We start from the raw sequence: 16,147 nt of genomic DNA, 5'->3' as shown, positions 1-16,147 counted from the left end.
TGTTCCCTGATTATGAAACTTTGGCTGAATAGTGCACAGATGACCCGCTGTGTTTTGAGGCCGGGCATCCTCCTCCCCTTTGTTTGTGTAAATAGCCGTTTTGTTTTCTTAGGCTCCCGCGGGTTGATTTCTGTTATTACTTAAAAGACAGTTTATTGTTTATTGAACGTTTTGACCCTTCCCCTGAGTTTCAGGGAGACTTTTGGTTATTTTTGTCACCCGACGCCAGGGCCAGATTAACACTTTGTTGTACCCTGGGCAACAATATTAAAGGGCTGTCATGACTCCCAGGCTGACACCCTCCTCTGCCTCTGCTGCCTCCTCAATCAAGCCCTCAGCTACTTCATTACCATCACCTGCACCTTTTCATCAGCTCATCTCACTCATCTGCTCCCCCTGCTATATATTCACCAGCCAGCCACCAGTTCCCTGCCAGATTATTGAACGCTCTTTGCCAGTAGATCTTCCAGCCTTTCACCTTGCTTGATCACGGCCTCCGGACCTCATTTTCACACCTGACCCCTGTCTAGGACTCTGCCTGCCAGCATGACCCTCGCCTGTCTTCGACCACGCCTCCAGCCTGCTCCCTGTACCTGCTTAGTCCCGATCTGGCTTCGACCCGTGCCTGTCTTCGCCTCTGCCCTTACCTGAGTATTACCCTGGTAACACCTCCACATCTTAGCTCCTGACTAATGAAGACTTTTAAAGTGCTTACTGTGTTTGGTGTCATCACAGGTCCTTCTAGTTCAGGTCATGACACGGGCCCCATCAGCACGACCCAAGGATCACCATAATGTGGTCACATACAGAATATTTTACTGTAATATGCAGTAAATATACTCAATACTTGAATGCCTGACATCACGTAACCCTATCAGGGTAACCTTTAACCCACCTTGTGTGGACTGACCAATGAGGAGAGGGTCTTAACTTGAGGCCCTCTCCATTGGTCAGTCTGCATGAGGCTGACTCTCAACTGACGTTCAGTCGTAGGCAGCGAAGCGTCTCTGTGCAGCGCAAAAGCCCGGGTGGACAGTTTGTTTAATGTAGGGTGACCATATTTCCATTTCCAAACAAGAGGACAGGGGATCTGTGCCTATGACGTCACACTATGGCAACGCCACACAAACCATGTTGGGACCCATTTTTTGTAAGAACTAAATTAATATCAGATTCTGCCAATTAAAGGGCTCTAAAACAATTCATATGTAAATATTTTGCCTATTCTGTTTAGCCTTGGTCCCAGAATGTGTTGAAACGGCCCTGGGTGTGTGACTGAGTTTTGAAGGTGATCTGAATTGTATCAGATGTATAAATATGACATGTGTATAACTTGTTGTTTTATACAGGTAGAAACGTGTAGTGGAGATAAATCTACCTACATTTTACTTTGTGTTCTTGTTTTTATTGAACTATATCCTGTCCTGTCTGTCTCTCATCTTCCTGCGTCTCCTCTAAACTCTCCAGAAAATCTGTTGCCTGGATTCTTACTTTTTCACCTCATCAGTTACTTCTGAGCAGATCAAAGATCTCCTGACCGCAAAGCGGAGAGCGCGTTTCGATGCTGCGTCAGTGAGGTGGAGTCACCGCAGCACAGGTGATGAGCTCCGCAGTAGCAGAGCGCTTCAGGCACAAATAAGACAGAAACTAGAGAACATGAGCGGACATGAACGATTGTGTGTTCATTATAGTTTTTTGGTTGCGCCACTTTGAGAATGGACCGTGCGCTGGACGCAGCTGCCTGGAGCGCTGCGCAACAACACAGCGCTGTATGTGCTCTCTGCTCAGAAGAGTCCATGAATGATGTAATATAGGTAGAAAACTTTTTCCCGGCCCTCCCGTGGATGTGTAGGATATACAGCTTCCCCATAATTCGATCCCTACTCCTGGATGAAAAACCGGACATTTTCATCAGTACAAGAACCTCCCCCCCCCGGATGCCCCGGACAGAGAGTGAAAAGCGGACATGTCCGGGAAAAAGAGGACGTACGGTCACCCTAGTTTAATATAAAGCGGGAGATTACAGATACAGTATTTTGCTCGTGCTCTTGCTGCCCTGGGCCTGGGCCCTTTAGAGTTTGCGGGCCCTGGGCAATTGCCCAGTTGCCCATATGGTTAATCCGGCCTTGCCCGGGGCTATTGCAGGAGACCATCCGGTAGAGCTTTAAAAAATAAAAAGCAGTTTAACCTGAACTGTCTCGCCTTTTGTTAAGTTTCAACCCCACACCCTCCTGGACATGAGGGGGTTGTAACAAGGTGGTAGGTTAGAAATACTTTTCTTTACATGCAAAGGAGTGCTCAGATGGTGTGTCATCCCATCAACTGTGAATTGCGAAGCAATGCATGGCACATCCTTCACTGCCAGAACTGGACCATCAGCATGCAAAGGTATGTCATTGCAGTACTGTATTGTAATAACCTCAGTTATAACTTGAAGGTTTAGCTTCGCTCTACACAAACGTAAATCTGATCATAACTGCTTCACTTTTTGATGCAAAGCACGGTGTTCTGGTGTACTTGCAGTTATCAGCCACATTTTGGGGCATTTTGTAAATGTAGCAACAAGGTTGCTGCTTGTGGGCATGGAGATGGAGATGAGTTGAGTAGGATGGATTACGCCCCAACAACAAGCTAGGCAGACAGTAACAGCTTTGCTAATGCGTGACTTTTCCCTTGAGTCATTGCAGAACCACATTTGAGTGAGAATCATGTCACTTTACCACATCTGTTTATCTTCTGACAGCGTGACGTCTCCAGTGAGTTAAGCCGGGCGTACATGGTGCGACTTTTTCACCTTTTTGAGCCGATTTTCCAGTCGTGCGATAATCCACGACATCGGGGCGAGTTTAGCGCCGAGCGGTCGTGTAGTGTACAGGGGGTTACGAGAGGCGCTTAACACCACGTGACCAGCCGCCGATCAGCAGTCGTGAGGTCGCAGGGACTTCTGGTGTGTTTAATATTTCGCTCGTCCCTCGTGAGGGTATCGCACTGTTGAAGCGGCGCTGCGAGCAGCTGCGACCCAAAAAGTACCAGAACCGCTCACGGCGCATGCACAATCCTGCATCAACACCGGTGTTCTGCCATAAATCGACTCGCTGCCAAAAAATTATTAGCCACTGAAGAAAGGAAGGGGGAAAAATCAAATCGCTGGAGAATTGTTTATTTCCATTTATACAACGTTTACATTCAATACAGGGCGCCATTTTACATTGTTTATTTATTTTTTAGTATCAAGGCTGTAACATAAAGAAAGCCAGTTCTTACCACAAACCATTTTTCAATCGCAAATATTGCAAAAAGGATTAATATATCCTCATTGTGAACGTTTAAGACAATTAGCAACACTTAAAACAACTTCCCAACTGGAAAAAACTAAGCTAATCATTTTTTGTCAGTGAGTCGATTTATGGCACAACACCGGCCGGTCGCTTGCTATTTCCCTAATAACACACGCTGTTCGTTTTTGTTTCTACACGTTTTTTTACTCACAGAGATTGTCAAGAAAGCGTGTTTGTCGTGTTCATGTCAAACTAAACTGATCACAAAACACAGATTTACTGTCTTTATTTCATTTTCCTCATCCAACCCCCGTAAATCCCTGTGTGTCCTCCTGCAGCACTCCTGAAGGACAACAGGCAAAACAAGACAAAAAAGTCTGACGTGTTGAGTAAAAACTGCTATTTTTAGCATATTTTAGGGCCGACGTGTTGCTAGCAGACGTACAGTGTGAGCGCCTGGCTCGTGAGATCTGCTCTGCGAGGAAGTCGTACAGTTTGAGCTGAAGCTGAACGCTACGAGTGGAAAAGTCGCACAGTGCACGCCCGGCTTTACAGAGCTTGCTGTGTCTGGCTGACATCAGGGGTGCGCTGTCCAGCCAGCCGGCAGAGCAGATCCCAACTGGAACCTGACCCTCTACGAACTGATGGCTTCTCTGTCTGTTGTGTTTGCCAAAGCAGTCATGTGTCACGTTGGTGCCATGGTGGATCGCTGGTCAGAAAACGCTCTGTCACCAGCAGTCAAGCTAACCGCACACGCAGCCTCTCACTGGGAGGAGCACCTCCTGCCGTCTCAGTGGGAGACACCAGGAAGCAATGTAGAGTCAGAGTCTCCAAAAGCAACGCTGCTCACGGCCACCTCTGTTTACTAATTAGGGACGACAGCACGAACGTCACACGCCTTTAGACACATGGCCACCATCTTGTGCCAGATGGCAGGCCCCTCCCAAGATTTCATCAGAAATGTTCCAGTTTAATTGTTGTGGTAACAGTTGTAGACTAGTGAGTTACTGGTGAGCATAAGGGTTTCGAACTGTGCCATGGCGTACCTGGTTGACACCTCCCACCACTAGGAGGCGGTCTCTAATGACAATGGAGGAGGCGGAGCATCTGGGGAAGTTCATTGGAGCCAACCTCTCCCACTTCTTTTTCTGGGGATGGAAAGACTCTGCTGTGTCCAAAGCTGAAGGCTGGTGGCCTGAGGAACACACACACACACACACACACACACACACACACACACACACACACACACACACACACACACACACACACACACACTGAAGAATTGGTATAAAAGCAGCAGATTTGACCCGAGATATTCGGTTAGAAGGGTGGTGAACGAGCTGGCTAATAAATAACAAAGTGAAGCATTTTATCACCTGAAGTGAGAGAAACTACATTACTGCAGCAGTTTAGATGGACTCTTCTGCTCTGCTCATTAATGCTCAAACCAAAAGCTCCACACTACAGAAAGAAGGAAGGGTTGATGTGATGGCTGTAGTAGGAGTCAGTGACAGGAGTTGGTCTCCTTGCTTACCGAGTCCTCCTGCAACCACCATGCGACCACGCAGGAAGGCGGCAGCAAAGTCTGCTCTCTTTGTTTTCAAAGTCACCGTCTCTTCCGATTTCAGCCAGGTGCCTGAGAAGGACGAAGGACAACAACACACAGCGTGAGTAAACAAATGTGTGTGTGCACACACAAGGTCAGAGAGTAGCTGGGGTGAATTCCTGAGGCACCAGGGTGATGCGCGCGCACACACACACACACACACGCACGCATGCACGCACACACACACACACACGGCAGGTCTAGGTGAGTGACAGCTGATTGGATGTGAGATGAGCTGCTGATGAAGCCGTGAGGCGTCGGCGTCGCAGCGACGCATCAAACCGAAGTGTAACCAGAGCTACGTTGCTGTTTGCATGTGGAGGCGAGGGCTGTGTGGGCGGCTGGTTTTTACTTCTCAGTTTTTGAAGAATTCGTTGAACATCTTGCTTTTAAAGCGGAACAAGCTTTATAAGCGTTCTCCAAGCCCACAACATTGCTCGTTAAATCTATTCTTTTTCAGGTGGTTTCACACACGTCTTCACCTCAGAGCTTCCATAGTCTTCCATGCACCAGCGAGTGTTACTGTCGTCTTACAGAAGACAGATGAAACCCACAGAGAGAAGGTGAGATGAGAGAAGGAAGCAGACTGGGCTTTCTGGTCTTCAGAGGTAACGCTGCGAAGCCCGCTGTGTAATCGTCCTCCATGATTAATCCGACATCAGTGCAGCTATTTTTATCGGTTTGATAAAGTTTCATTCAAACGTGCAATCCGAGAGGCTGCTGACGTTAGGAGTGAATCTCACGGACAAAAAACTTCCCACGGGTGCTGTCTCATGATCACATGTTCGGCATACATGGCAGAATACTTTTACTCCCATTCCTACTACTTTGACACTGAACACTCTCCTGCATGTAAGAGTGGATTTTTGTCTCTATAACAGATAGTTACAACCATAAACCAGCAGAAGTAAGACTGAGTTCACGCTTTTAACTTAATGAAATTAGCTTAGTTAATTATTTATGCTGAATTTGCATATATTGGTGAATATCAAGCACGTTTTTGGAACATTTTTACCGTTACCGGTCTGTCGGTGTGACATGAGCTGGTGTCCTGGTGCAGCCACAACAACCCGGTGCTAAATGCACAGAAGACAGCGGAGGTTGTGGACTTTAGGAAGCACACAGCCCCACTCCCCCCATAGCCCTGTCAGACACGACATCACCACGGTTGCCTTCTGGACACCACCATCGTCCAGGACCTCAAGTGTGAGCCCACCATCACCTCCATCATAAAAAGGCCCAGCAGAGGATGTACGTCCTGAGGCAGCTGACGAGGCAGTTCTACACCACAGTCATCAAGTCCATCCTCACCTCCTCCACCACCGTGTGGTACGCTGGAGCTGCCATCAGAGACACGAAGAGACTCCCGAAGGTCGTGCGCTCTGCCGAGAAGGTCATGGGCTGCAAACTCCCTCCGTACAGGACCTGTGTTCCTCCAGGACACTGAGGTGTGCAGGTCGGATAACAGCTGACCCGTCTCACCCTGGACATGGTCTCTTCGACTCGCTCCCATCTGGCAGGAGGTTCCGATCCGTTTGGATCGGAACCTCCTGCCACAAAAACAGTTTCTTCCCCTCTGCTGTGGAACTGCCCGCTCCTGCTGCTTTGGTTCAGTCACATGACCTGTGTTGTGTACCTGAACTAACCCGCTCTGACCTGTACCACCGACTTGTGTAAAACAGCTGCTGCACCAATTATTGGCTCTCTATATTAATATCATTTCATTGCGCTTATTTACTAATTTTGCTTATTATTTATTTTTCTTGCAGCAAGTACTGCAGCTGATGTTGTGATTCTCGCACATATAATAATAATAATAAATAAATAATTAAATAATAATAATGCATTAAAAATGAATACAGCAAAATCACACACAGAAGCCTAAAAATACAAACGAGATAATAAAATCAGTGAAGAAGGAAAAGGTGACGCTAGCAGTAAGCAGTCTGAAACCGCTGGGCTGAGTCCAGATTTAAAGGAGGGGAGCGAGTCAGAGTTCCGGATGGCTTGAGGGAGAGAATTCCAGACGGGGAGCGGAGCTGCTGAAGGCTCTGCTCCCCGTTGTGCTGAGATGGAAAGGTGGGACAGAGAGGGTGATAGAGGATGATGATCTGAGGGAGCGGATGGGAGAGATCATGTGAATGAGGACAGACAGGTATGGGGCAAACAGTATGGATAGCTTTAAATGACACATGTGGTAATAAAACCTTCTGATCTGATCTGATAGCACATCCGAAATAAGCCCATTCGTCCCAAACGCCAATCTCAGATTTCATTATTAGAATTATGAGCCATTAATACATTCATAATGCAAACACTTTTCTAATCCGTGCTTCTCCTGAAAACGTTTGTTTTTGACTAGAGATAGGATGAAAGAATGATTAAATAATCACGTTTTATTTAAACACATTAGAGACTCATGTTTTTTTTATTATATTTATTTCTGCCTGCTTGAATTTTGCTGTTGGTTTAAAAAAAACAGGAATGTGACTCAAAAATTCAAATATATTAAAGATTTATTATTATTTTTCTTAAATAAATCATCATTTTTTAATTTATCTGCCCATAAACCATCACTTTGTAAAGAAGCAAATGGATAAGAAACATGTTAATAGTACATATTTATTAAACAACGTTGTTATTCATACGCACCTTCCCATTACAGGTGTCTCGGTCCCTATAATTACCATCAGCCCTCCTTTTATGCTGTTGCTATGGCTACCAGTGTCTCTGCTAGTCCAGCCTTTCAGCACCAGGAACAGTTCCTGCTCCACAAACTTGTCACTTTGAGATTAAACTTAATCTGTTGGATTTTGTTTATACTCTAGTCCAGGGTTGCTCAAATGTGATGGTCTGAGGGCTGCGGAGGGTCCAGGTTGGGAATGGGGGGTGGGGGGGTGCTGGTGGTTCATTACATCAGTCTGCAATATTACAACACAGTGCTGCCATTCCTACACTAGATATAAACATCACTGGATACATTTCATCGATAAATGGAAGATGTCAGATAATTTGCGTTTTTAATAATAAAAACATGTCTGACACAACCTGCCATCCCCCAAAAGCTCTCCATTCACAACAGTCCTTAGGACTGAACATATAAACATTTGAGAAGATTTAAAGTAAAGAAATCTGTTTCCTCATTCAACAGCCACACCTCAGGCTGAGAAAACATGCTTTGCTAATACTCACAAAATATAAACTTCATAATGGGTTCATATATCAGTGTTAATGTGTTTGAGCAGCTTTAGAGTCAGACAGTTATCTACTCGGATGACCGAGTTTCTCACCCTGTCTCTAAGGGAGAGCCCAGCCCAACACATTCTCACACCCAAGGCGTCAACATATGACGCGTGTGACCAAGCCTCAATATATGACGATTCGGGACGCCCCAGCGCGTCAGGAGATGACGAACAGGGACAACCAGCTGACGCAGCGTCCCAGAGCGTCGGTATCCGACGCCGGTGGTGAGACGGACATTAGAAGTACTTGTGAACTACTTAAACTTCCCCTCACCCCAATCCTAACCTTAAGGTCACAGTTTATGGACCTTAAGGTTAGGATTGGGGTGAGGGGAAGGTTAAATAGTTGAATAATGTTCGTGTGACCAGGCGCGTCAAAGAGTGACGCCAGCGGAGCCACGTGAACCAGCATGTCCCTGATCGTCGTCTCCTGACGCGCTGGGGCGTCCCAAATCGTCATATATTGAGGCTTGGTCACACGCGTCATATTCTGACGCCTTGGGTGTGAGAATGTGTTGCCCAGCCACCCTGTGGAGAAAACTCTTTTCAGCCGCTTGTATCCGCGATCTCGTTCTTTCGGTCTCTACCCAAAGCTCATGACTGTAGGTGAGGGTAGGAACGTAGATCCACCGGTAAATCGAGAGCTTCAACTTCTGACTCAGCTCTCTCTTCACCACGACAGACCGGTACAACGCCCGCATCACTGCAGATGCAGCACCAATCCGCACCTAGAATCCTGTTCATAAAAGTTATGAACAGAATCAGTGACAAAGTGCAGCCTTGGCGGTGTCCAACTCTCCCTGGGAACGAGCCCAACTTACTGCTGGTGTCGGTACGGGATGTGTTCGAGGTCCTTCGACTGTCGATGACGTCAAAGTAGTCGATTGGCTGAACATGAAGCTTACGGAAGTGACGTCATCACTTTATGATTTTGATGGTCAGAACAAATTTGCGGTTGTAGTCTTAGCGGTTGTAGTCCTGTAGTCCAAAAATCAACACTTACTGGAGAAAATATGTTTGAATTTCTAAAGAAAATATAAAATATAAGCAAATGATAAACGGTGACCCTCAGAAGCTCTTGATGGTGATGAAATGGGGAAAAATAAAATATAAGAACTTTATTGAAAGACACCAAGCAACATTTAGAGTCGAAGAATGTATTTAGATAACAACTAAGGAAATATACCGACGAACTCCACATTAATACAAACAGACGTGGCTTCACATATAAGAACTGTTCTATTGTTTGTCAGTCCGATGTTGGTTTCATGCAGTTTCACATTCTTTACTAAACAAAGATAACATGGTGTTTTATTAACAAATTACAATTATAAAGAAAACATTTAGGTGTTAACAAACAAGAATTTATTAACTAAACTAAAGGTTCACAAATGAGAAGCTGTTCGTAAATGCACGTTCAGCAATTCGCATGATCTGAGTTTATATTACAAGTGTTCTTACAAATTATATTTGTGAACCACAGAGTGTGAACTTCAGAATTAGCGTGTGCATTTGTGGAAAATGTTGTGTGACTTAATTCTTATTGAGACTGTTCTGGCCTCATAGCCAAGGTGCCCTGGATGAAACATCATCCTAAGGTGACGTCCCGGGTCCAACAGAGGGTCCGAATACGGTGAGGCATTCCACGACAGATAGCGTTTTGATGCATCTTTTCCAACAAAACCTAAGTTTATCCAAACCATCACTTCACCCAGACACCTGTTTCTTCCTGAAGCAAAATCAAACGCACACACACACACACATGCCTTCATCTCACCTCATGTTCAATCTTCACACATTCACCACAAGGTCTATCTGAGCAAGTTTACAAGATCAACTGTTAAAGATTGTTCAACAAAGTTGCCAATGTTGATTGTCATTTCCATGTTTGTCATTTCAAAATCACTAGTTTAGTTTGAAGAATTAAAACTTTTAACTTTCAAACTGGTTTCTTCATTGAACTGAAACACAGACCCACGGATATTATCGACAGTTTATCGATGAAAACAACCTTTGAGTCTTCTTAAAACTATACAATTTGGTTCTTAATTTAATAAAATTAATATCACAAATTAATATGTAGAATGGTTCCTCTTTCATAAAAGAGCATAAACCGTAACGCTACACAACCTATCATCTGCCTGAATGTACACCCCCAAATGGAACGGTTCATTCTTAGTGAAACTGCTCGTGCACACTCCAACAGAATGTGCCAACAGCAGCATCTGTGGTGAACGTGGCTAAGATGGTCCTGCTGACTCCTTTCATCATGTGCTGACGTGGGCTCGACTCCTGCTGGCGTCTGCAGTATTCATGTAGCCAGCTGAAGCAGATTTCATGTTTTCATACTTTAGTTTTATTGATTACTTTCTGCAAAATATTTTGCAAAAGATCTTTGAATCATTTCCAGTCGGCGTCTTGGTTGATTTCCTCTGCACACCTCACCTTCACTTACACTGGCTCAACAAACTAAAATAAACACATCAGTCCCTGTTTTAAACAGTCAGCCAGTAAAGAGCTGACGACATCATACTGGGAAGTGCACATAGACAAGAAAATAAAAAGTTCCTGCTGAGACCGGGACGTGAACCTGTGTAAAGGTCCAGCCCTAGCCCACCGAAGCAGTCGGCTGGGCTTCTGAACCCGGACCAGGTTCAGCGGAGGAGCAGGGCCTGTGTCTGGCGCCGGAAGATGGAGTGATGTACACATTTTACATCAGTCTGCTGTCATGAGTTTCAAAAGTCTAACTTTACAGCTGAAACAGGAAAATGCAGGAATGCAGCCAAACACGGGTTTGGGGCATTACTCATGAGGAAACAACGCCCCATGGCAACAAGCTCCAAAAAGTGGATTTTCCATGATACAGCCTAGTGTTCTTTTAATCTATGAAATCAGAACCGCAGAGCATCAGATGATTACTGAAAAAATCATCACTTCAGAGTAACCCTTTACTGCATGAACAATCATTAGAAAGGCCTCCGGTTGTTTACTTCAGATGTGTGTTCCTCAACCTCAAGCCTGATCTTCCAAGTTAAACCAAATGGTTGAAGATTTAAAAAGTCAAAAACACAGTTAGAAATATTTCTACATGGTAAAGGAAATTCCTGTAGCTACAAACGGTGCAACTCAGCTCAATTATTTGTTGTATTTGTCCAAGTTTAAAGACATCTGAGCACGTAAACCGGAGACGTACAGCAGGAGAAAAGTGATATGTAATAGTAACTGATATAATATTCCTATAAATGTGGACAAACTGACACCATGTGAAACCTGAAAAGCTGACATGTGTCCTTCTCTGGCAATTTTCCATCAAAACTCTATTTTAGTGGTTATCGTTCCCAGCTCAGAATACATGCGTTATCAGGCATGCGTTTAAATACTGGGGAGATGGAGCAGTCGTATCACATCAATGTGTGGCAGCCAACGTCATGAGTGTGTGGGAAATATTGCTGCAGATGGATAATAAAGCAATCTGCTTCTGGATCTTGTCATTTGAAGCCCCTCCTCATCCTCACCTCCTCATCTCCCCATCTCATCTCAGCCTAAATTAGACTGTAGAAACTGTGCCTTCTGTGTGCGTGTGTGTGTGTGTGTGTGCGCGTGTGTGTGTGTGCATGCGCACAGCCGTTGAGTAGGCTGGACATTTTCGTCTTGCTTTTCCCTCACACACACACACACACACACACACACCCGTAAATTTCAGCCCCATCATCACACGTTAACGTGATGACGCTCGCGCTCTGCTTGGTTTGGCTTCTGCTGAAGCGGTCTCAAAGCGTGACCACATGGCCGGATGTCCAGAATGACTCACTGATTTTTGCTTTCCCATTTCGTCTTTGATTCCAAACTCCAGTTGTCCAGTGGTTACTCTGGGGCATTGCTGCTGGATGGAGAAGTCAGTTGCATTGTGGGACAATGAAGTGAAAGTGTCTGTCTGAGTAGTCGACTGTTTGTGACCAGTGGATCTGCAGTGAGAAACCTTATTTAAGATAAAACTGTAAGGTATTTTGTCTCCCACAGATGGGAGGGCGACTGGAACGACAACCAGAAATACGGAAACACAGAAATAATTCAGCGGTAGCACTACACGGTCATGTGAGTAATGTGATCCTCCAGGAAAAATGAGAGGATAAGATGCTCTTGCTGGTGATTACCCATAGCATTCCCGGATGTGCGCAGACATGCTGGCGGCTCTACGAGTGTAAACAAACAGTCCACGCTAAAATCCCTGAAAGGATGTGGAATATGCATTAAATAAAGGCGTCCGAGACCGGTATGTGGACAGAAACAGCTTTATAAATGCTGTTGATCCATATGAAAGACCCAGACTGGAGCATCGACACAACTTGCCGAAGTTCAGTTGAAACAGTGAAGAATTAGCCTGTTTTCCACCTTTATTCCCCTGGCAGTCACGTGTTGCACCCCACAACAGACATTTACTATAGTTGTGTAATATAGCCGATCAAATGAATGATTGATAATTTAATCTGCAAGAACGAGAGCATGCTGTTGTCAGTAGCAACAAGCAGGAACTCGTAGGCCTCCAACGGGCATCTGCGATGACGTCACGATCACGAGCCCTACTTGCTGTAAAAATGACATGTTGCAGGTGCCAGTGACACCCTGGAGCTCCTCCTTCATCCACTTTGGTGTGTCATGATGACAAGGATTTGATGATCTCTTGAGTGAAAAAAGAATGTGAAAGAAGCTTCCACCTCGTAAATTCTGGAGATGGCGTGTTGAGTTACCTCAAAAATCAAACTTCCAGCAGCAGGAAGTCTCTGCATAAGTTGGATACAAGACATCACTTTTTGAAATCCGTCCTGTAGCAGGACCCCTTTACACTTTCAGAGGAATGATCAGGAGATGTAGAGCAAACAGTTCTTTTCCTGCACCACAAAGTCCACATTAGACGGATGATCCACATTTATCACTTTCCTGAGTTTTTCCAAGAGTTTCAGGCTGCTTGATCTAATCCAGAACCGGTTCCAGAGAGGGCTGCCTCTTCATCTTGCTCCTTGGCTGTCAGAATTTAAATGAGCAGATAATCAGACTAGAAAGAGTTTGATAGTGCCTGGGCTTTAGCCAGGTACGTAATTGTGTTTCTACACTTTCAGTGTCAGAACCCAAGCCCCCAGACCGGCCTCTCCCAGCTAACCGGCCTCCATCTTGGACCACATTTCCCAGCATGCTCCTCGTGGGAAGTCCCGGCATTCTCCCAGTCACACCCAAGCCTATATATGGAAGACGCCGCACCGGCTCTTCACTCAGTCATCGTTTCATTGAAACCCCTGATCAGAGTTCTCTACCGAATAATCCAGACATCAAACTTCCTTACCAAGCTCAACTCCCGTACCCAGTCGACCATCGTGACAGGATGACTGAGTCCGTAGATCCAGCGGAGTTCGAGCGCATGAAAAGAAAGACGGAGCAAATGGAAAATGAACTCATTCAGCTCCACGCCCTGATCGATCGGCTCCACACCAAACAAAACTCCCAGACCGATCTCATCCTACAATTATCCACAGCCCTCCATGCTCTCCAGCAGCAAGCCCTCGCTCCACCAACAGAGGGGCCGCACTTCAGTTTCCCGGAGAGGTGGAATGGTGTGACGGGGAGCCCAGACGGTCTGCTCGCCACCCTTGACATGCAGTTTGAGTGCCAGCCAGGGCGCTTCCCCACTGCGCGCTCTCGGGTGGCGCATCTCACCTCCCTGCTCTCCGGACGCGCGGCTGAGTGGGCCGCTGCGCTTTATAATTCCAAATCACCGGCTTGCACTGACTATGCTGCTTTTGTGTCCGCCATCAGAAAGACTTTTGTTCCACCCAGCAGCGAAGTGGGAGCAGAAACACAACTCCTAAAGCTCCGCCAGCGGGAGCGCACGGTGTGCGCTTATGCGTCGGAGTTCCGCACCATCTCCGCCAAGCTGCGGTGGGATGACTCTGCCCTCCGAGCCGTCTTCTTGGAGGGACTGGCGACCTACATCCGTGATGAGATGGCGGGAAAGGAACTGCCCCAGACCCTGGATGAAGTGGTCAATCTGGCGCTGCGCATGGATCAGCGGGTTCTGGTTCGGCCCAAGCCCTTCACTCGCCCATTCAGGCGCCTGGACCTCTTCCTCGTTCCCCCACGCCTGCTCCCGGTCCCGCTCCTACTGATGAGCCCATGCAATTAGGCCACCTTCCTCCAGAGGAGAGACAGCGACGGTGGCGTGAGGGTCTCTGTGCCTATTGTGGCTCCTCCCACCACAGACGCCTGAACTGTCCATTACGTTTGGGAAACGAAGGAACCCACTGAGTATCGGGGTCGCTCAGCCTGGTTCACCTTCAGCCCCCACCTCTTCAAATCGACTCCTTCTTCATGTTACCCTCCTTCATGGTGAGACCTCACTTCAGATGCACGCGCTGTTGGACTCGGGGGCCGCTGACAATTTTATGGACATGGATCTGGTTAAGCGCCTACGGATCCCCATGACCCCCTTGGAGAGAGTTGTGCCTGTGACCTCGGTGGACGGTAGGCCCCTCCAACCCTATCCGGTCCAAAACCGAACCCAGCCACTCCAGATGATTGTCCAAGGCCACCAAGAGACCCTCCAGTTCCTGATCATATGTGCTCCCTCCTTTCCTCTAATCCTGGGATATCCCTGGCTCCGTAACCACGACCCCCGGATTTCCTGGTCCCAGGGCCGCATTTTGGAATGGGGGACCCAGTGCCAGGCCCACCTCTCTCCTCCTCCATCCATGCCAGACCACCCGGACGGTGACACTGGCCAAACACTGCCCAATCTGCCACTGCCCTACCGGGACCTGGATGCGGTATTCGACAAGCGGCGCGCCACCACTCTGCCGCCTCACCGCCCGTACGACATGGAAATCAAGCAGGAACCAGGAACCAGTCCACCCAGGGGGGCGCCTTTTTTCTCTCTCTCCCGCCGAGTCCAGAGCCATGGAGGAATATATTGACCAGGCCCTCCAGCAGGGTTTCATTCGACCTTCCTCCTCCCCGGGTGCCGCAGGCTTCTTCTTTGTCAGGAAAAAGGAGGGTGATCTCCGCCCCTGTATCGATTACCGAGGTCTGAACAAAATCACAGTCAAAGACCGTCATCCTCTGCCACTCCTCACGTCTGCCCTGGACACCATCTCCCAGGCGCGGATCTTCACCAAGCTGGACCTCCAGAGCGCCTACAATCTGGTCCGTATTAAAGCTGGAGATGAGTGGAAGACCGCTTTCATCACCCACACCGGTCACTGGGAGTACCAGGTTATGCCCTTCGGGCTGTGCAATAGCCCCGCTGTTTTTCAACGCCTCATAAACGGTGTCCTCCGCGACATGTTGGGACGGTGGGTGTTTGCCTACCTGGATGACATCCTGATCTACTCCAAGTCCGAGGCCGAACACCTCCACCATGTTCGCGCTGTTCTAACCCGGCTCCTGGACAATAACCTGTTCTGTAAGCCCGAGAAGTGCTCCTTCCACCAGCGGTCCGTATCATTCCTGGGCTACATGATTTCGGATAAAGGACTAACCATGGACCCTCAGAAAGTCCAGGCGGTGAGAGACTGGCCCCTCCCGACAAGCCTGAAACAACTGCAGAGTTTTCTGGGTTTCTGCAACTTTTACCGCCGTTTTATTAAGGACTTTAGCACCATTGTGGCACCTCTCACTTCTCTCACCCGACCAAGCCCTCCCGGCCAACCGTTCCGGCTGACTCCAGATGCCGTTCGGGCCTTCCAATACCTAGTCACCCGTTTCACGTCGGCTCCTATCCTCCGCCATCCGGATCATGCAGTCCCCTTTGTGGTCGAGGTTGACGCCTCGGATGTTGGCGCCGGTGCCATCTTGTCCCAAGCCGGGCCCGACGACAGGCTTCATCCCTGCGCCTACTTCTCCAGGAAGTTTTCCACCACCCAGCAGAAGTACGGCGTAGGGGATCACGAGCTGCTGGCCATAAAGTGGGCATTGGAGGAATGGAGGCAGTGGCTTCTGGGCACCACTCAGCCGTTCACCATCTGGACGGA

General features: G+C 47.4%; 1 protein-coding gene across 4 annotated transcripts in view; it reads right to left on the bottom strand.

The window, feature by feature from the left end:
• The window catches only part of klhdc8a (kelch domain containing 8A), a 103,398-nt gene that overhangs the window by 15,225 nt on the left and 72,026 nt on the right, over nucleotides 1–16,147 (bottom strand). For all 4 annotated transcript variants that reach the window (XR_011520193.1, XR_011520192.1, XR_011520191.1 and 1 more), the window contains 2 exons: nucleotides 4,816–4,917; nucleotides 4,325–4,473 (listed from right to left, as the gene is read on the bottom strand). Coding sequence is in view for 1 of the 4 variants with exons in the window: in XM_070549813.1 (XP_070405914.1) it covers nucleotides 4,325–4,473; nucleotides 4,816–4,917 (251 nt within the window). In the remaining 3 variants the exon portion in view is untranslated. The remainder of the gene's footprint in view (nucleotides 1–4,324; nucleotides 4,474–4,815; nucleotides 4,918–16,147) is intronic.

This window comes from Nothobranchius furzeri, chromosome 3 (assembly GCF_043380555.1).
Source record: "Nothobranchius furzeri strain GRZ-AD chromosome 3, NfurGRZ-RIMD1, whole genome shotgun sequence".
Classification (NCBI taxonomy): Eukaryota; Metazoa; Chordata; class Actinopteri; order Cyprinodontiformes; family Nothobranchiidae; genus Nothobranchius; species Nothobranchius furzeri.
This window is presented reverse-complemented; position numbering and strand designations above follow the sequence as displayed.